This window comes from Sciurus vulgaris (assembly GCF_902686455.1).
Source record: "Sciurus vulgaris genome assembly, chromosome: 10".
Taxonomy (NCBI): Eukaryota; Metazoa; Chordata; class Mammalia; order Rodentia; family Sciuridae; genus Sciurus; species Sciurus vulgaris.
The window spans coordinates 59193475-59215293 of record NC_136470.1 but is presented as its reverse complement, the minus strand read 5'-3'; the positions used below and the strand labels follow the sequence as shown (position 1 = coordinate 59215293).

The 21819-nt window shown below is 32.2% G+C and overlaps 1 protein-coding gene across 1 annotated transcript in view; it reads left to right on the top strand.

Annotated features, from left to right (window-relative positions):
* Positions 1-18614, top strand: part of CIP2A (cellular inhibitor of PP2A) — a 37447-nt gene extending 18833 nt beyond the window's left edge. Inside the window, exons 10-21 of the mRNA XM_079101441.1 lie at positions 986-1145; positions 2640-2781; positions 3834-3933; positions 6193-6311; positions 8327-8522; positions 9010-9084; positions 9173-9283; positions 12232-12428; positions 14197-14310; positions 14490-14572; positions 15290-15429; positions 16371-18614. Coding sequence (XP_078957567.1) covers positions 986-1145; positions 2640-2781; positions 3834-3933; positions 6193-6311; positions 8327-8522; positions 9010-9084; positions 9173-9283; positions 12232-12428; positions 14197-14310; positions 14490-14572; positions 15290-15429; positions 16371-16541 — 1608 coding nt within the window. The 3' untranslated portion in view covers positions 16542-18614. The remainder of the gene's footprint in view (positions 1-985; positions 1146-2639; positions 2782-3833; positions 3934-6192; positions 6312-8326; positions 8523-9009; positions 9085-9172; positions 9284-12231; positions 12429-14196; positions 14311-14489; positions 14573-15289; positions 15430-16370) is intronic.
* Positions 18615-21819: the final 3205 nt, after the last annotated feature.

The following is a 21819-nucleotide window of genomic DNA, read 5'->3' as shown; positions in this document are numbered from 1 at the left end:
TCTTAATAGTTTGTTTTTAAAAACATTCATAATAAACTTCCAGTTGTTCATATACTTTTGGAAAATTCCTTTATTTTAAAACGGTCACAATAGACTTTCTGCATTCAACTACCAAGTGTTTTCTCAGCCAAACTCACACTTATTAGTTTCCCTTTTTTCATTGAATAGCTTATATATTCTTGTTTCTATTTAATAAGTAAAGGTATTGACACGATTTTGTATAGTTTGTTGTATTGTTATATTTTTAAGAGTCACATTTTTTCTTAATAGAAGTTGTTCATTGTCCTTATTAGCTGTCGCGTGTGGGATTAGGTTGAATGTAAGATAGAGTGGAACACACCAAATTATGTGCTAGGCTCTTAGGATAGAGAAAAATCACCTTAGTCAACAGATTCTTTTGTCTGTGCAAATTAGCTTTCTCTACTATTTTCCCTGTTTTTACATTTTTTTATATTCTAGTGTCTTCCTAAAACTTTTACCTTCTTATCAATGGATGCTTATGCACAAATGTTTGTGTGACTACATACTTTAAATATTATGCACAAATTGTCCTATTTTAACTTGATCTTGACTCAACAATCAGTTTTAGTATTTAAAAGAAAGCCTTTGAGATTATCAATGTGTGGCTATTAACTATTAAGACCAATCTATTATTATTTACTATAATTTAGCAAATTTGAGGTTTTTTAAATACTTCAATTATTTTGAAGAATTTTAAATCACCAAATCTATTAAAAATGTCTTAATTTGCGAAATTTTATTATTCCATTTGAGAAAAAAAAAGCCATCAGCCATCATGGCCCTCAGAACTGGATGCAAAGGTAAATTTTAAATACTGCTTTTAAAAGAGGTGACTTAAGTCAATGAGGTGTTAAATAGTAAATGTGTAAGACATTTCAAAAAACTGTTACAGCTCAATGATGACTGTTTTTATATTCTGTATTCCATCTTTACTTTTAATCATTGGTGATTATTAATTTTCTAGGATGCCATAGATACTGCTAACTGTTCCTCAGCTGACCGTTTTATGACCCTTCTGCTGCCTACAATCCTTGATCAGCTTCAGTTCACAGAACAAAATCTAGATGAGGCCTTACTAAGAAAAAAATGTGAAAGGATGGTTAAGGCCATTGAAGTTTTGTTAAATATCCTTTACTGTCATAAATATGGAAATGATACTTTTTCCAGTACTGCATTTATTGCATTTTGTCTTTGTATTTTGTCACTTCTCATGTTCACCTCTGTTCAGAAATATTGAAACTGATATTTTTAAAAAGTTTCAATGAAAAGTGTCTTAAGAAGTTATCTAGACTTTCCTGCTCGCTTTTCCATGTAAAAAGTTTAAATGAAAGTACATTTTAAGAAATGCTTTCTAATCTTCATTTGAGCATTTTTATTACAAATTGAGAGTTGGAGATACATCCTAAAATTATCTTATTACTCTCTTTTGTTTTAATTGCTAATTGCTTACCCTGGGTGATTAGTCTTGCCAGTCTCTTTAGTGGACTGTTTCAGTAGATAAAAAAGTATTTATGTAGTTGTCATGATTTTAGCCCAGCTTTCTTTTTCTTTTCTTTTTATCATGTGTTTAAAAATAAAAGCCTTCACAGAGTTTTAATAAAGATCACATCACACTTGAGTATAAAGAAGATGACATATTATCAACAAAACTTTATTTTAAAAAGGAAGAAAACCTTGAGTACAATTAGTTTTACTACCTAACTTCTGCATATTCATTCGTAGTTTGCTTTTTCTAGATAGCTAATTTTGAGTTGCTAAATAATTGCAAATCCTACTTTAAAAATACTTAATTAATACCCCCTCCTTCATGAGCAAGGAATTACTAAATCTAACCAGATCTCTTAATTTACCTGATCAGGTTTCTTAGTATCTCAGAGGAACAAGAATATGCCCAACTTTGTTCTGCAAACACCTCCTCTGTTTAAGAATATCTTTCTGAGCTGCTGCTCTTTTAAATTTTCCTTTTACTTTACAGCACTAACTCTTCACTCTGGTTTGGTATTAGAATCACTTGAGAAACAAGAAAATTTGAACGCAGGAACCTTACAGTGAATCTGATGTAATCAAAGTAATTTTGAAACCTTAGGAATTGTGGAGATCGTATATTTTGTATATTAGTTTTTTGTTTGTTTCATCTATCCAGGGGTTATAATATGCCACCAGATTTGAGAACAACTGCTATACAGATTCAGGTTTACTCTGCTTGACTTTAGAGATATTTGCAGTTGATAAAGTCAGGCCTTTTCATTGGATGGCATCATAACTTAGTCTCTTTTTGATGGTAGGTATTCACAGTTAAATATGTGAAAATAACTTCCCTTAATTCAATAAATATTTATTGAGACTTTGTGATCTCTGCTAACAAAAAATGTGCACATCCAGTGAAGAAACATCCTTTCTATTTTACCTTTGAGTCAGAAACTTGGTATGTGTTCTTCACTTGCCACTTACCAATCACTTACAGTTCTAGTTTTCTGTCATTGAGCAAATATAACAGTAATTATATTGGATTACAGTGATACATAATTCATATGAAATTAGACTGAATGTTATAAAGTACTACACAAATGTAAAGTATATTGAGAATTTTTTGTTTGTATGCCTTAACAAAACTTAACCTCTGTGTGGAGATGATAGTCTTAAAATGCACGTTGCACAAATTCTGACTACTATCAAATGTACCACTCTGATAGAACAGCAGTTTACATATGGCAAAATTGACCTGGGGTTTGGAACAAAGGTAGCAGATTCTGAATTATGGTGAGTATAAGAAATTCATATTGCAAAGTGGTTGGGGCAGTAAAAAATCAAAAGATGTGGTGATGCTCATCTTTAAGGATCATCCTTGTATATGTTCCGTTTACTCAAGGTATAGCAGAAAATTGACAAAGTGTTCATAATGAATTTTTTAAAAAATCTTCATTCAATTTATAGATTTGTGCTTTATAAGAAAATTAAATTCTGTGGTTTTATATTTCATTGTTCAGGGTTTTGTGTATGTGAAATTAGCTAAGGGTTTTGAGCATTCCTTTTCTGGAAATTATTTTTTACATTGCCTCGATTGTTATTTATTATCTTCGTTCATTGAGTTTTACGTTTAATGAAAAATATGAAAAAAATGGGATAGTTTTATTTTAAGAAAATAAAACTGCTGAAAGTTTTTTTTAACAAAGATGACTTCTTAGCATGTGAGAAATTGTTTTTAAAGGTAGATTTTCACTGATTTTCTTTTATGCTTCTTTCTCATGAAAGAAGTCCTTCTAATAAAAAAAATTATCTCTTTTTACTTTTTTTATACTCTAAGGTATGAAGTAGAGAACATGGCCTAGTTTAATTCTTTCACTTTGTATTGGATGTTCTTTATTACCTAATGTTACCCTCTGTTTATATTCCAGTGACAGCTAAGAATTAAATGGGTCTTGTTCCCATACTATTTACTAGAAGCAGAAAACTGAAACATGTTGCTATTTGAGAATAGAAAAAGAAACATTGTCTAAACGTAGGTTGTTAATGCAAGTTCTCTGGTTCTGAGATTTAAGAATATTGATCTCTGATATTTTTACTTACCGGCAGAAATGATACCTTATCTTCTTGAGTTTTAAAAACAAAGATGTAGGGCAGGGATATAGCTTAGTGGTAGAGTATTTGCCTAGGGTGCATGAGGCCCTGGATTCAATCTCCAGTTACACACACACACACAAACTGGGGTTGGTTTTTTTGTTTGCTGTTTTGTTTCCTTTCAAATTATAGACAGAAGTAAACTCAAAAAAACTTTTTTAGTTATCTAATTTAAATATAACTTATTTTTAAAGCAAACTTGCTGCTGATGTAATTTTAAAAACTCTTGATTTGATGAACAAACTTAAACAGTTGGTTCCTGGTATGGAAGTAAGCTTCTACAAAATCCTTCAGGTGAGTTTAAACTTCTCAAACATTGAAGTTTATTCATAAGTGACTGATATCTAGTAAATATATTTGTTTTATTATTCTAAATCTTTAAAGGATATGTCTTTTAGAGGATATTTCTTTTAGAATTGGCCACCAGAAGACAGTTTAAAGTGAATTGTCGTCAGTAGTAACTATACTGTTACTTTACATATTTTCCCAGAAACTGAAATTAAGTGCTCCAGATTTTAATGTATAGAATATTAGTGATAGTAACATCCTTTTCTTCAGCCTTTTCTTGTGTCATACTTGAGGGTTTCTTCATGTGTTTGGTTGGCATTAGGAAAGTGGTGTTTTAGAGTGTTTTGTTTTGATTAGGGTTGATGAGAATACTAAGGGGATAGGGAAATGTCTGTGTTATATTTTGGATATGAGGTATCCCCCCAAGAGCACATATGTGAGACATATGTGAGACAGTGCAAGAAAGTTCAGAAGTGAATGATTGGGTTCTGAGAACCTTAACTTGATATGCATAACCATATCCGAAAACTGATATGGATTAACTAGGTGGTACTGATTGGCAGGTAAGGTGTGGCTGGAGAAGATAGGTCACTGGGAGCATGTCTTTGGAATTTATATATTATCCCTACTCAGCAGAGCTCTTTCTCTGATTCCTGGTTGTTGTGTCCTGAGCTGCTTTCCTCTTCCATGCCCTATCGTCATGATGTTCTGCCTCACCTTGTGCCCCGAGCTATGAAGTCCGCCATGGAATGAACCTCTGAAACCAGTGATCCAAAATAAACTTTTCCTCCTCTAAATTGTTCTTATCAGGTCTTTTAATCATAGCAATGAAAAGCTAACAGACTAGAAGAAAAGGACCTGATTGTGAAAAAGAATAAGATTAGAAGAAGAGTGTCAGATTTCAACAATAGTGGGTGAATAAGAGCTCTTTATGTTATCAGAAGAGAGTAATACCATATTTAGCCTAAATATCTAATTGGCCTTTTTATTTGTAGTTCCAGAATCAGACAGCACCTTTATCAAGTAGAATAAGTGTTCTCATGAGCTAGACAAAGGGTGATTGGCTTTCTAAATAGAAAAAGTTCTAAAAAGTCCAGAAACAAGAAATAAAAAGAGATAGGTCATTTCACTTACTTAGCTTAGAGGTTTAAAACGAGGGATTTTAATATACTGTTTCCATCTTTTTGTTTGTATTTGAAAAGACTAAATCAAAGTTCAGTTTGATTATGTAACACAATACAAATGACTCCACTCTTACTTGATCTGGTCTTCTGGGGCCTAGAGCAAGATTTGCTTAACAATGTCTGTTTTAACAACTGCCATTTATAGGTATTTAGCAAAAATATATAATTCTTACTGTTAATGCTAAATTGTTAGTACAGTGACTTAGCAGAGATATCTCTAATGAATGTATAAAAAGGATAGAAGCCAAAACAAACCTTAGGCAGGTCCACTTATACACTTCTAAAGTATTATGTGTAATAACATAAGAGATGGTTCAGAGTTTGACTGTACCAGATGTTGGTGCAGGCTTGAGTAATTTCATCTCTCTGTTCTTAAGTTTTCCAAACTGCAAACTTGATTCTTCTTTATGGGAGAAATTAGGAGGGTTTCCACTGAGGGTTGTGGAATTAAAGACCTGCTTTTACCATAGTTCTGTAGCACTGAATCATAGTTGAAAACCTATAAGATATCTAATGTTTTAAGTATAAAGAATTTATATATTAGTATTTTCTTTATTAATAATGTGTCTTTTAAAGAATTGAGTCCAAAAAATGTTATTTTTTATGTTGATTCTTAGGTGTTTTTCACAATGGATGATTTGGGGCTTACCAATGTAAAATATTTTCTAATGTGGAGCACTAATACTTTATACGTTTCAATCACTGAACTTAAATTTTCTGATTTGAGTTCATTAGAATTTTTAATTGATTACTACCAATTTAGAAATGATTAGCCATTTTAAATTTTCTTTTATTAAATGGTAATTAGAAAAAGTGAACAATGATTCTAAACATTAGTAAGGAGTGAATGATATTTTAAATTCATCAAAATATTTAAGATGTAATTTGTATAGGCATAATTGAAAGCATCTCAAACTTTTGACAGATCTTTTTTAAACTAGTGTTCATATTGATTTTATGACAGTGTAAGTAACTATAACTAGGTAAAGTCTATGAATGCATCCAGTCATCAAATAGAAACATTTTAGAATTTACCATTTGTTCTTTCTGCCTTTTATTTTCTGGTTTCTGATTTGTTTAGGATCCTCGTTTGATTACTCCTTTGGCTTTTGCTTTAACATCCGATAACAGAGAACAAGTACAGTCTGGATTGGGAATATTATTGGAAGCTGCTCCACTCCCAGATTTTCCTGCATTGGTGTGAGTTATGATCATTTGCATTGTATCTCTTTTGCTGTTGAAATGCCTACTGTTTATGTAGTAATCCTTAGTACAGATAGATTAGTGAATTGAAGATTTTATTGTGATTGTCAGTAATCTTTCAAATGATTAAAACAAAATTTTGAATCCTATAACTGAAAAGGCCAGACATTTTCTCAATCAAGGGAATGGTAAATCCATGAAGTAAAATATATAATCCAAGCACTATCCTTCATTGTCTATTATTACCTGTTTTAAAAATATAGAAGGTTCAGGATACATTTAAGCTTGCATACTACCAGATTAGTTCCTTCATAGGAAGAACTTTTTCTTTCTAATTGAGTGAAAAGTATAAGCGTAACTATCATTGATCAGATCTGGATCGTTGGTAAGGGGTTAGCTGTGAGAACTATGTGGACTAAAAGTTATTTGGATAGAGTAGTGTAAGGGTTCCTAAAGAAACATTCTGTGCTTTTATCAGATGGTGGCCAGGTACAATTTTTCACTATATTCATCAATTTCAAATAACAAGATGGTATTTGGATGATGTTTGAAAAATTTTTCAAATTGTTTTGTTGGAGGGTAGTTCTCTGTAAACTAAATGGTCACCATGAAAATGTCTACTAAGAGGTCCACTTTTAAACTTTTAAAACTTTAACCAATTTGTGTAAATGAATTTATAAAAGAGGTTTGAATAATTCGAAACACTGATAAGAAGGCATTCCCTGTATGCCAGTGGTCTACCAGTGGGCCAATGGGTGAGTGCATATTTTTTATGAATATTTTATTAAAACACATCCATTCATTTTCATATTATGTTTATTGTCTATGGCTGCTTTTTACTGTATAACAGCAGGGTTGAGTAGTTGTAGCAAAGACAAGTTTGCTAACCCAGCTATATACTGTTAACTGACTTAACAATTCCAGTTTCAGAATTAATAATTTAGGTACTCATAAGTTAAAAGTTAATTATGAAATGTTAAAACCAAAAGATTCCCTTTATTTTATAATATTTTTTGTCAAATAAATGGACATATAGGAAGCTTCTGAAGTTACAAGATACAAATAGTCTGTTGCTTTAGTAGTAGGTAATCTTAATAAAAGCTTCAGAGGAAAGACTGCATCCACAGTGAACAGGGCATCTGCCTTTGTGCATGAGGCCTTCGTTGCCATTTTCACTGTTTTGAACATCCTTGTGTTGTAGATAATTTTCTCAAACATGCATTTATGTTTACTATTTAATGTCCTTATTTGCCATTATCAGTTTAACACGGTGAATTTATGGGATGGGTTGTATGCGCATGCCTATTTGTTTTATTTAAACATTTAATAAACATTTGGTATGGGCCTACTATGACTGTGTGCCAGTCTCTCTTCTGGACATTTTGGCCATAGCAGTAAATTGGACTGGGTTCCTGCTGTCATAAAATTGGCATTTATAATCAGTGGAGAACATTTAAAAGGGAAAAAAAGGAAAAAAGGTTTGTTTTGTACAACTTGCTATGGGAAAGAGGGATGGCTAATATTAATATTACATAAGGCATTAGCAAAGGCCTATCTGAGGAGCTCATACAAATCCTGTGACAGGAACAAGATGGACTGTTAAGTGGGCACAATGGAAGTCAGGTTGGTGAGAACAGAGTAAAAGAGATCAAAGAAGGACATAAAGACCAGGTGATCTCTCTCATGGCATGAAGGTTGCTTTGAACAATACCAACAATTTTGTAAATCATTACAAATGATGCACACACAAATGAGTTCTGTAATACCTCCAAACCAAAGATAGATTTGTTAAAATAAAGGATTATAAGTGGAAAAAGGGGAGTCATCTAGTAAATTTAGGATATTTCCCAAAACCCTGTTTCTTCATGCTAAGAAGATTATTTCAAGAAGATTTGAAGATTTTTATTCACACAAGAAAGATCCATTCTAAAAGATTCCCTAATTATGCACCAGTTTTTTTTTTTCTTTTACTTTTATTTTATTTGTGTTATTACTTTTTGATTCTCATTCAGACTTGGAGAAAGTATAGCAGCAAATAATGCATATAGACAACAGGAAACAGAACATATGCCCAGGAGAATGCCTTTGCAGTCATTAAATCACAGTTTTCCAACATCAGTAAAGTGTTTTACTCCTCCCCTTTTGAAAGATAATGTTCCTGGATTGAACATTGAGGAATTAATAGAGAAACTTCAGTCTGGAGTAATGGTGAGTGATACCTACTCAATGGGATGGTGCCTGGTATCTACCAGTAAATGTTAGCCCTGATTATAACTTTTATTTAAATAACTTTAGATGCACATTTCATCACTGAAACTTTACCTTTTGTCATAAAAAGTATACTACTCTGGAAATTTTGAAAAGAAAAGAAAAATCAGTCATAAAATTCTAGCATTTATTAACACAAATATCAATCTTTCCTAGTCTCCTTTCTACCTATCCAGCCAGCTTAAGAAATAGTTTTTTTTTTTTTAAGTTGCCATAAGCTTGTCAAATCTTTTCTTCTCCTCCTCTTCCTCCTCCTGCCCCTTCCACCCCTCCCAGGTTAGCAAAATATTTGTGACCTACCTAATATAACATTCTTTTTTTTCTTTGTTACTCATTATTAAGTTTTAATTATTTAGTTGTAAAGTAGGCATTTATTTTATCATTTTTGTCATGTTACAATTATCCGATTTTGACTCTTAAAACTTAGGTCAAGGATCAGATTAATGATGTGAGAATATCTGACATAATGGATGTCTATGAGATGAAACTCTCCACATTAGCTGTGAGTACAAGCTTATTTTGACTATTTCTAAAAAGCTTTAATAGATATTTTCTGAAAATTATAAAAATTAATGATGTTTTTATAATAGTCCAAAGAAAGCAGATTACAAGATCTCTTGGAAGCCAAAGCTCTAGCTCTTGCACAAGCTGATAGACTGATTGCTCAGTATCGCTGTCAACGAACTCAAGCTGAAACAGAGGTATGTACAATATAAGGACGTGTCTGATGAGTACAAAATTTAATGAATGAAGTAAGACATATGTACAATATTAGTTATATTTTTATTATTGTAATCAAAATATATTTTCTTGAGTTTGCATCTACTCCTCTTTGAAACGCTCTTCCCTTTAATTATGGTTAAATCTACTGATTTTGTTTTCTACCTAATTTTTATTGTTTGTGTATTTTTATGGTTTCCACTATTATTAAAATCTTAGTGTTCCCAATTTCTGTCAGGCACAGATTTTTTTCTCTGCACTCTAAATGCCTACTGTTCAGCTACATTTAAGTGTACAGCAAATACTTCAAACTCACCATAACCAGTAGCAAACTAATCACCTTTCCCTTTTAAAAAAACTTTTTCTTATGTATCCCCTCTGCTGTTCTTATAGGTTTTCAAATAAGAAATCTAAAAATTCCACAGTTTATGTCCTATAAAATTATTCACCAAGTCCAAATTACTCTTTTCTGCCTTATCTCTGTTCCTAATTCTATTTACTCTCGATCATATCCTTTCTATTTTTCATATGAGTCACAACAGAGCCTCTAATTAGTCTTCCTGCCTTGAGTCTAGTACCCTCTTCTCAGCCACCCTCTTATACTTCAGCCAAAGTTATTTCCCATGTTTGGTTCTGCCCTTCTCATCTCCAGCCCTAGAGATCTCTGAGGCAATAATCTGATCCCATCCTTTCTGTGATGAATATCATTCACAGTAGTTGGCGTTACTCTCAGTATCAATGAAAGTTCTTAGTGTAGTATACAAAGATTACAACTACTTCCTAATCCATATCTAGCACTTCTGCTTATTCAGTGCAGTCAACCATATTAGACTACTTTGTGTTTTCTGAAACTTGCCATACTTTTGTGTTTCCTTGTCTTTGTAATTTCTGTTCCCTGTCTAGAACAGCTTTTGCCTAACTTCTTATCGTCTTCAGATTTCAGTTTAAATACTTCTATTTCCCAGACACCTGCTGTGATCTCCAACTCATATGAACTCAACGTCATGTGTTTGGCTGTCCTTTCGCTATGTATCAATGCTGTGCTTATCTCATAACATTTCTCACACTATGTGAAAATAATGTTATCTAACCCCTACTTGTGACATTAGAGACTTTGGCACCGCCAAGCCATAGCACATACTTAGCATATGGTAGATGCTTGGTAAGTTTGATACTAGCTATGTACAAATGTATATAAGATGTATTTCTTATAGGTAACAGTTTAATTCAGTAATATGAAATTCCCATCAGTTGTAAACAGAAATCTACACAACTTGATTTGGTTTGTGATGAATTATATTATAAAGTTTGTTTATATTTTGAAAGAGGCATTAAAAGCAGTAACATGTAAAATACCTTTAAAATCTTTTTAAAATCTTCTCAGATTAAAGGCATTCTAAAAAATATAAATAAATACAGGGGGTTTTTTTGTTATTTTTCTTTTTTTTTCTTGTTTTAACATGGTTTTATTTGTCTTGACTGGTACATTGAATTTAACTGTACATTCCAAAAAAAGCTAACAATATTGAATTAATTTGGTTTTACCTTTTCTCATAGCACATTCTTATATTCTTCATCTATTGGACTTGTCTTGTATTTTATTAGAAAATTTAACATTTTATCCATGTACTAGAAATGCTTCTCATAAAAATAACACTAAATGATATTACTTTTTTATAGTCTGTGTCATCAAAACAAGAGTAGGGCTTAGGTTTTCATTTGCATTTGAAAATAAGTAGTATTTTTAAGACTAAAAGGGTAGGTGGAAAATCCACTTCTCATTTTAGTTATTTTTACTCTTCAGTGTTTTATTTCACTTGTTAACTATTGCTATGTTCCTTGAGTATGCCACCTTAATTTTAAGTATTAAGGATCTGTGATATACTTAAGAACATTTAATTCTTACATGAAATGAAAAACTGGTGTGTGCAAATTTACTGGTTTATTGTTAATGGCTATCCTTTAATTGTATGTACATCTACTTTTATATTAAATTTTTGTTCATTTCCAGTAATCTGGTCATCTGAGATTGTTTTTTTGGATTTGAAAACCTCGGTGCAAAATTCTTAAATGCAAAATGCTTCAAAGTCCATAGGAAAATTTCATACCATGAAACTTTGTTTTGTATACAAAATTGTTAAAATACTATCCAAAAGTGCCTTCAGAATACCTATGTACGGTATATATGAAAGAAATGAACTTTATGTTTAGATGGGACCCTATCCTCAAGATACTGCAGAGTTATGTATATGCGTATAATACAGAATTCTGAATAAACTGAGACACCTTTGTCCCAAGCATTGGAAATAGGGATACTCAACCTGTATTTTATTTATTAAAAATATAGTTAATAAAAATACAGTTAAGTAATAAGTATATATGATCAATGCAATTCTCCAGTCAATAGATGTTGACCTGTTTGATAATGGGTATCTCTTAAATCATGAAATGTATTAAATATATATAATGTGTGCTCATATTCATTCATGCCTTACTTAAGGATAGGAATACATTCTTCAGAATTTGTCATTAGGCAATTCCAATAATTATATAGCTAGAATGGCTACAATATAACTGAGCAATGTAATTGTTGCATTAACATAGTTGTCACAATTAATATTAGGTTGAACCATGTGAATTGGTCATTTCTGCAGGTCAAAAAGTAGTTGTATATTGGCAATTCTATAACATTAACCTAACAGCACAGAGATTTGGTTGTGGGTGTTTAATTTCTCTTAGTGACCTTAAATATATGCACTTATAAGTATGGCTACAGATCTCTAGAATGAGTTCTTTTAGGTGAGTTGCTGTGTATAAATTTTTATGGACCTCATTGTACTTGCGATTTGTTAAACTGGAATGTTGTTATAGATGATACACAATTATATATAAATGATAGTGAGAAAGTCTGTGCTATTTTTCTTTTAAGGCACGAACACTTGCTGGTATGTTGAGAGAAGTTGAAAGAAAAAATGAAGAGCTTAGTGTATTGCTGAAATCACAACAACTTGAGTCAGAAAGAGCTCAGAGTGATATTGAGCATCTCTTTCAGCATAATAGGAAGTTAGAGTCTGTGGCTGAAGAACATGAAGTACTGACAAAATCCTACATGGAACTTCTTCAGCGGTAAATAAAGTTTCTGTGTAAGGTTACAACCTCAAATGAACACACAACATTTTTTTTCTGTGACCCTAAGATCCTTTTGCAAGCATTTCATATATTTTGCTAACATTATAAAATAAGTAGTTATTAAGAAACTTAAGTCATAATGAACTATTGCTTCCTAAAATTCATTAGTAAAGTTGGAAATAGAATACAGGTGTCTTTCTTTCCAGTTAACTTTGTTTCTTTTATTCATATAGTCACCAGTCATATGGGATGTAAGCTCTGCAAGGACAAATTTCTTTGTTTTGATCACTGACAAGTCCCTATAGCCCAGAATGGTACTAGGTGCATACATAATTAAGCATCTCATTAATTGTTGAGTGAACTTAATTGTCACAATTAGGTTAAACCGTATGAGTTGTCATTTCTGCAGGTCAGAAAGTAGTTATGTGTTGGCAGTGTCTGAACATTCAGCCTTAATAGCACGGAGATTTGTTTGTTAGTGTTTTAACTCATCTCTTAATGACCTTAAGTTATATGTACTTACATGTATGACTACAAATCTGTAGAATAAGTTCTTGTAGGTGAATTACTAGATAAAAGAATATATACATTTTGAATTTTTGATTGATTTCCAGATTTACATATACACAGCAATTTACCTGATTTCCAGATTTACATATACACAGCAATTTACCTAAAAGAACTTCTAGAGATCTCTAGTCATATAATTCATATACCTATTAACAAAGTTGTGATTATTTTTTTTCTCCCTTGTCAAACTTTCAGGCCAGTTTTAAAACTTCTGAATTTCAAGGAAGACCAGGAATTGTTATGTATATTGTAGCAATCAATAAAAATGAAAACACTCTGAGGAACTTATTGTTTTAATAGTGTTATTAATACAAATCTAGAAATTTTTAACTTTGCAAGGTTTATTTGTTCATCAATAAAAATAGATGGTGGGAATTTAGTAGCATCTGGAATATTTATGATGACGAATTGATTTCTAAACAGAGTATTTCCCCCAACAACTTTTGAGGCACCACTGATAACATGCACTCTGTTGAATGAGATTAAGACTTTGGGCAGTAAGTGTAGAGAACAAGTGAGGATGTAAGCAGTGATCCAAAAGAAATACATGACCCGCCTCTGTCCACCAAAAGTAAAATTTCTTCAGTGGCCAAGTAGGTAACAAGAGAAGCTAGCTTGGGAGTGATCGTTTTTAATTATCAGGACTATCAAAAGGTATTCACATTCAATAGAAGTGTTCAAATTCAGATTGTTGAAAACTGTGGACAGATGAATGCTTGCTTTTTTTCTTTTTTTGAATGTAAAAGACTAAGATTTATTCAAGCAAAAGGAAAAGAAACAGTTGTCACAGAGTGACAGGGGTACCAATAGAGGGTTACCCCAGATGAAATATTTCTGTTGGCCAAATTTGGCCAGTGCCACCCATTTTTGTTGTTTGTGGTTTTTTGATTGTTTAAATCTTTCTACTGTGACCTGCTTGTGTCCACCAAAGGCAAAACTTCTTCAGTGGCCAAGTATGTAACTAAAACTTTTAGTAAATAAACTAAAACTCTGTATCCACAAATAAAGTTGATGTCTCATATAGTTCTATTTCATATTAATTTTTAACCACATCAGTCAGCCTGAACATATCTTTACTGTCTTATACTATCTTAGAGTTGATTGAAATGTTTGTTCATAACATTACTCCTCTTAATACTGAGTTTGTTTTCTCCATTGTTTTCTTTCATAAATTACCAATTCATTGTCATTTCAGAAATGAAACTACTGAACAGAAGAATAAAGATTTGCAGATAACATGTGATTCTCTGAATAAACAAATTGAGACAGTGAAAAAGTTGAATGAGTCACTCAAGCAACAAAATGAAAAGTAAAATTTCTTTATTCTAATATTTTATACATTTTCATTGGGATTGTACAAAAGCAAACTATATATTTGGCAGATGTCACAAGTTATTGTGGTTCTTGTGATATTTTCTGGTGAAATACTTGTTGGAAACAAAATTTCACAAATAATATGGTCCAATGGTTTTTCTTTTATAACTTCAGAACTATTGCCCAATTGCTAGAGAAAGAAGAACAGAGAAAAGAAGTCCAGAACCAGTTAGTAGATAGAGAATGTAAATTAGCAAGTAAGTAACTTCTTTTTTCATACACTTAAGTATTTTTAGCATGTTTTGCATTGAAAGAAAAAGTGTGTGTGGCTTATTTTACTTTTTCATTACTTTTTACTTCTTAACTTTTTAAACCTTCAATGAGATTCTAAATTTCCCTCTTCTTTTTGTAACATTTCATAGAAGCAGTTTCCTTAGCTTGATCAAGTTGAAAATGCAATGGTTTTTGAAATCTAGGAGTAGAAGAAATGATTGCCATTTAAAATTTAAAAATTTCTAGAAACATAACACCAGATGGCAGTACTAGGTAACTTTTAGCTCCTAATTTCTTAATGCTGCATCTGGAAAGTGATCCACGAAAACAGTTTTGTTCTAATTCACATGCCTTAGAACACAGAAACGGACCTATATAATTTTTCATGGTTTTTGCCCTATTTTTTTTTCCCCTAACCCTTAAGCTCTGAGAGTTCTCCTTCCTGTCTTTGACGTATACTGTATTTGTAACAGAGGAAGCAGGGAATGTAATGAAGACTTGTTAATTTCTGTAGTATACTTGCAAAGTGAAAGAATTTCATGGTATTTTTTTATTCAGCAAATTCTGTAAAATGTGTATTTGCAGCAAGATATTTCTTCATATTCCTCATTTACTTTTTTGCTTTTATAGTAGCTACTAAAGTTTTTTAGAGTAATGTCAGTATAAGACCATTGAATACATAACTGGCTATTTGTTTTAAGATTTGCATCAAAAAATAAAAGCACAAGAAGAAAAGATTAAAGTCTTACAAAAGGAAAGGGAAGATAAGGAAGAAACCATCGATATCCTTAGGAAAGAATTAAACAGAACAGAACAGACAAGAAAAGAGCTAAGCATTAAGGTAAGACTAGTTTTCATTTGAAAAGGGTAAATTTAGATGAATTTGTGTTCTGTTTTATTAGTAATTTTGTTTAAAAGATATTAGGGTCTCAAAGCCTTTTGACTATCATTTCTTATGAGGGCTCACTCGCAATGTGAAAACCCTTTTTTTCATAAAATCATTAAACAACTTTCAAGTGTTCAAATAATACAGAAAGGGGTTCCCAGTTCTTGATGTCATATACAGGTATATAATTATATTTCTATGTGTAAGTATATAATTATATTTCTGCTTATGGTGTTGGTAATGGTAATGTTCCTTCATAGCTGTTTAGAACTTTGTAATTTGCAAAGGGCTCATACTTTTTTTTAATTGTCTTCACATTAACAAATACTGTACTAGTACCTAAATATTAATACATGTAACTTACAAATAAAGAAATGAAGTCTGAAGTAACAGTTAATAAAAAGAATAATGAACATATATTCCAAATATAAAATAGTACTCTTTCTATATTACATCATCCAACTTGAGTGATAGACATGAATTATGCTTCTTGGCCCATTTTACTGCAAGGAATATATGAACAGACCAGGATTTAAAGACTGAACTGTTACAGACCATGAGTAACAGGAGAGGCAAAAAATTTAATACCACTTTTACTGTTTTGTAAAGATCTGCTTTAATGCAGTTTTTAGTAATTCTCAATGTAGTCGTATATAGTAGTTTCTACAAAATTTTAGCTGCTAGCTGTTGACTTAAAAAGATAAAAGTATCTTTCTAACTTGTATTATTACTTATCTTTATTTACCATATAATTTAGCTAACTAAAATATAATACATATCATATTGTGATCTTGAAATGGTTGTCTTACAAATGAAAAATAAAGGATCTTAAAATATCTGAAGAGAAAGGCATACCAATTTTTCATCTTCTCCATCCCCCTTCCCCAATTCCATAGGCTTCCTCCCTGGAGGTTCAAAAGGCCCAATTAGAAGGTCGTTTGGAAGAGAAAGAATCTTTGGTGAAACTTCAACAAGAAGAGTTGAACAAACACTCTCACATGATAGCAATGATTCACAGTTTAAGTGGTGGAAAAATAAGTCCAGAAACTGTGAATCTTAGTATATAGACATTATGGCATTTTGGAATTTGTAATCTAATGATAATTTGGGTGTATTTATGTATGGGGTGGGTGGTTAAGGGTGGGTGGTTTGTGACTCCAAAACAGTGGGAAGTTCTTATCTAATTAATAATTTAGTAAAGATAATAATTTGATGCATGTTTTATTTGGTGTTTTGAATAGAACTTGTTTTGAAGTTTTATTTTCTGTTTTTGGTTTTTATTTCTTAAAACTTTCTTTGGTTGTTACATTAGAATGTTCTTGAGAAACCTACATTATTGTCTTTCTGAACTTCTCTTTTCCTTGTCTATTCTCATTTGTGATTATAGTCATGGATCATTTAACAACAGGGATACATTTTGGTAAATACATAGTAAAGTGATTTGTTCATTGTGTGAATGTCATAGAATGTATTTACATAAACTAAGATGGATATGACATCACTAGGCAATATCATTTATGGGACCACCATGGTAAATGTGGTCTGTTACTGGAGAAAATGACATTACACTGGGGACATGACCTTACTTAGGTTTTAAAATCAAACTTTCTTAAAACATTTTTGAAGATTAATATGTTGAAAACAATTATTTAGTAAAAAGAGATATACAAAGAAGTTTGTCTCTCAAGTAACGTAAGAGAAATCAGTGAATTTAAAATAATTATTATTGCATTTAAAATGAAATAAGATAAATAACAAATTCTAAATTTGAGAAAAATACAGTAAATAATTATCAGATATAATGTATAAAAATTAGAAAACAACTATTGTGTAAAGTGATTACATCTAATAAAAAACTAATAATTTGTAGAATTATTTGTAAGGTATATTAGTTTATATTTTCTCTTTGTAAAATTTATGTTGACCTACCCATAGCACTTCCAATCACTTCTAAATTTCTTATGATTTACATAAGGACAAATTGGCTTCTATCCTTGCCACATATTCAGAAATGTATTTGTTCTTAATTATAATGTGATATGTACTTAATGTATAAATAATAATAATTTTTAATTGAGCATTTAATTTTTTCAATTTTTTTCTTTTTATATATGACAGCAGAATGTATTTTGACATATCATACATACATGGAGTATAACTTCCCATTCTTGTAGTTAGTTATACATGATGTGGAGTTTACACCAATTGTGTATTCATATATGAACATATAGTAAAGTTATGTCTGATTCATTCTACTGTCTTTCCCATTTGTCCAATCTGATGAAACTACACACATATGCGCGCGTGCACACACATCACCTGTTGTGAGTCAGCATCCATATATCAGAGAGAACATTCAGCCTTTGGTTTTTTGGGATTGGCTTATTTCACTTAGCATGATAGTCTCCAGTTCCATCCATTTACCAACCAACACTATAATTTTATTCTTCTTTATGGCTTGTATTTCATCATGTATATGTACCACACTTTCTTTATCTTTTCATCTGTTGAAGGGCACCTCGGTTGGTTCCATAGCTTAGCTCTTGTGAATTGAGCTGCATACACATTGATGTGACCAAGTCACTGTAGTAGGCTGATTTTAAGTCTGGATATATGCCAAGGAGTGGGATAACCGAGTCAAATGGTGGTTCCATTCCGAGTTTTCTGAGGAATCTCCCTACTGTTTTCTAGAGTGCTTGTACCAATTTGCAGACCCACCAGCAACATATGAGTGTATGTTTTCCCCACATCCTTGTCAACGTATATTGTTACTTGTATTCTTGACAGTTGCCATTCTGACTGGGGTAAGATGCAACCTCAGTGTAGTTCTAATTTGCATTTCTCTAATTGCTTGTGATGTTGAACATTTTTTCATATATTTGTTGACATCATGTTTCTGCTTCTGTGAAATGCCTGTTTAGTTCTTTTGCCCATTTATTGATTGGTTCATTTGGGTTTTTTGGTGTAAAGTTTTTTGAGTTCTTTATATACCTGGAGATTACTGCACTGAGTGCAGGTGGCAGAGATTTTTTTCCCCTATTCTGTGGGATCTCTGTTTGTGTTCTTGATTGTTTACTCTGCTGTGAAACTTTTTAGTTTGATACCATCCCATTGATTCTTGATTTTACTTTTTGCACTTTAGAAAGTATTTTTTGTTTTGTTTTGTTTTTTGGGGTGGTGCTGGAGATCAAATCCAGGGCTTTGTGCATGCTAGGCAAGCACTCACTCTACCAACTAGCTATATCCCCAGCCCTACTTTAGGAATCTTGATGAGGTATTTGGTTCTTAAGCCAACATAATGGAGAGTTGGGCCTACTTTTTCTTCTAGTATGTGCAGGATGTCTGGTCTAATGCCTCGGTCCTTGATCCACTTTGAAGAGTTTTGTTCAGGGTGAGAGATAGGGATCTAATTTCATTTTGGTACAAATGGATTTCCAGTTTTCCTAGCATCATTTGTTGAAGAGGCTCTCTTTTCTCCAGTGTATGTTTTTGGCACTTTTGTCTAGTATGAGAAGCTGTATTTACGTGGGTTCATCTCTGTGTCTTCTATCCTGTACCATTGATCTTCATGCCTGTATTGGTGCCAATACCTGGCTGTTTTTGTTACTATAGCTCTGTAGTATAATTTAAGATCTGGTTCACTTTTCTCCCTAAGAATTTCTTTGACTATTCTGGGCCTTTTGTTTTTTCAAATAAATTTCATGACTGCTTTTTCTATTTCTATGAAGAATATTAGAACCTTACAGGAATTGCATCAAATCTGTATAGTGCTTTTGGTAGTATGGCCATTTTGACAATATTAATTCTGCCCATCCAAGAACATGGGAGATCTTTCCATCTTCTAAGGTCTTCTTCAATTTCTTTCTTTAGACTTCTGTAGTTTTCATTGTAGAGGTCTTTCACTTGTTAGATTGCTTTGCAACCATTTTATTTTCTTCGAGGCTATTGTGAATGGGATAGTTTTCCTATTTTTTGCATTCAGTTGATTCAGTACTGATGCATAGGGATGCAATTGATTTATGAGTGTCAATTTTTGTATCCTGTCACTTTGCTGAATTCGTTTATGAGTTCTAGAAGTTTTCTGGTGCAGTTTTTTGGGTCTTCTAAATATAGAATAATGTGCTCAGCAAAATAGGGATAGTTTGTGTTGTTGTTTTCCTATTCATATTTCTTTCTTTTGTCTAGTTGCTCCAGCTAGAGTTTTTAAGACTATATTGAATAGAAGTGGTGAAAGAGGGCATCTCTGTCTTGTTCCAGGTTTTATAGGAAATGCTTTCAATTTTTCTCCATTTAGAATGTTAGCCTTGGGTTTCACATATATAGCTTTTATTAAATTGAGGTATGTTCCTACTATCCCTAGTTTTTCTAGTGTTTTGAACATGAAAAGATGCTTATTTGGTCAAATGTTTTTTTGCATCTATTGAGATAATCATGTGATTCTTGTCTTTGAGTCTACTGATGTCATGAATTAAACTTACTGATTTCCATATGTTGAACCAAGCTTACATCTCTGGGATGAACCTCACTTGATTGTGGTGCACTATCTTTTAAAAATGTTTTTGTATGCAATTTGCCAGTATTTACATCTATGTTCATCAGGAATATTGGTCTGATATTTTTTTTCCTGGATGTGTCTTTGTCTGGTTTTGGTATCAGGGTGACAGAAACTTCATAGAAAGTTTGGAAGGGTTTTCTCCTTTTCTAGTTCATGGAATAATTTGAGAAGAATTTGCGTGAGTTCTTCTTGAAGTTCTGGTAGAACTTGGCTGAGAAATCATCTGGTCCTGGGCTTTTTCTTGGTTGGTAGGCTTTTGATGGCATCTTCAATTTCATTGCTTGAAATTGATCGGTTTAAATTTTGTGTGTCTTCCTAACTTGATTCAATTTGGGTAAGTCATGTGTCTTTAGACGTTTGTTGATATCTTCAAGATATTTTATTAGAATATAAACTTTCAAAATCAGTTCTGAATATCATCTGTATTTTAGTAGAACCCATTGTGATATTTCCTTTTTCATCATGAATTTTAGTAATTTGAGTTTTCTTTCTTACTGTTTGTTAGCTTGACTGTTTATCAATTTTATTGTTTTTTTCAAAGAACCAACTTTTTTGTTCTATCATTTTTTTCAATTTTTTTTTGTTTGTTTCAATTTCATTGATTTTGGCTATGATTTTAATTGTTTCCTGTCTACTGTGTTTGGTGTTGATTTGTTCTTTTTCTAGAGCTTTGAGAATATAATGTTAGGTTTTTGTTGACTTTATATTCTTTTAATGAATGAGTTCAATACAGTGAACTTTCCTCTTAGCATTTCCTTCATAGTGTCCTAGAGATTTTGATATAATTTCTTTTTCTTTTTTTTTTTTTTTTTATTGTAAACAAATGGGATACATGTTGTTTCTCTGTTTGTATATGGCGTAAAGGCATACCATTTGTGTAATCATAAATTTACATAGAGTAATGTTGTTTGATTCATTCTGTTATTTTTTCCCTTCCCCACACCCCTCCCACCCCTCTTTAACCTCTATACAGTACTTCCTTCCTCCATACTTGCCCCCCTCCCTAACCCTAACTCTAACCCTAACACTAACCCTTCCCTCCCCCCCATTATGTGTCATCCTCCACTTATTAGCGATATCATTCGTCCTTTGGCTTTTTGAGATTGGCTTATCTCACTTAGCATGATATTCTCCAATTTCATCCATTTGCCTGCAAATACCATAATTTTATCATTCTTTATGGCTGAGTAATATTCCATTGTATATATATACCACAGTTTCTTTATCCACTCATCAATTGAAGGGCATCTAGGTTGGTTCCACAGTCTGGCTATTGTGAATTGAGCAGCTATGAACATTGATGTGGCTGTATCTCTGTAGTGTACTGATTTTAAGTCCTTTGGGTATAGGCCAAGGAGTGGGATAGCTGGGTCAAATGGAGGGTCCATTCCAAGTTTTCTAAGGAATCTCCACACTGCTGTCCAGAGTGGCTGCACTAATTTGCAGTCCCACCAGCAATGTATGAGTGTACCTTTCTCCCCACATCCTCGCCAACACCTGTTGTTGCTCGTATGCTTGATAATCGCCATTCTAATTGGGGTGAGATGGAATCTTAGGGTGGTTTTGATTTGCATTTCTCTTATTACTAGAGATGTTGAACATTTTTCCATATGTTTGTTGATTGCTTGTAGATCTTCTTCTGTGAAGTATCTATTCATTTCCTTAGCCCATTTGTCGACTGGATTATTTGAATTCTTGGAGTAGAGTTTTTTGAGTTCTTTATAGATTCTGGAGATGAGTGCTCTATCTGAAGTATGATTGGCAAAGATATTCTCCCACTCTGTAGGCTC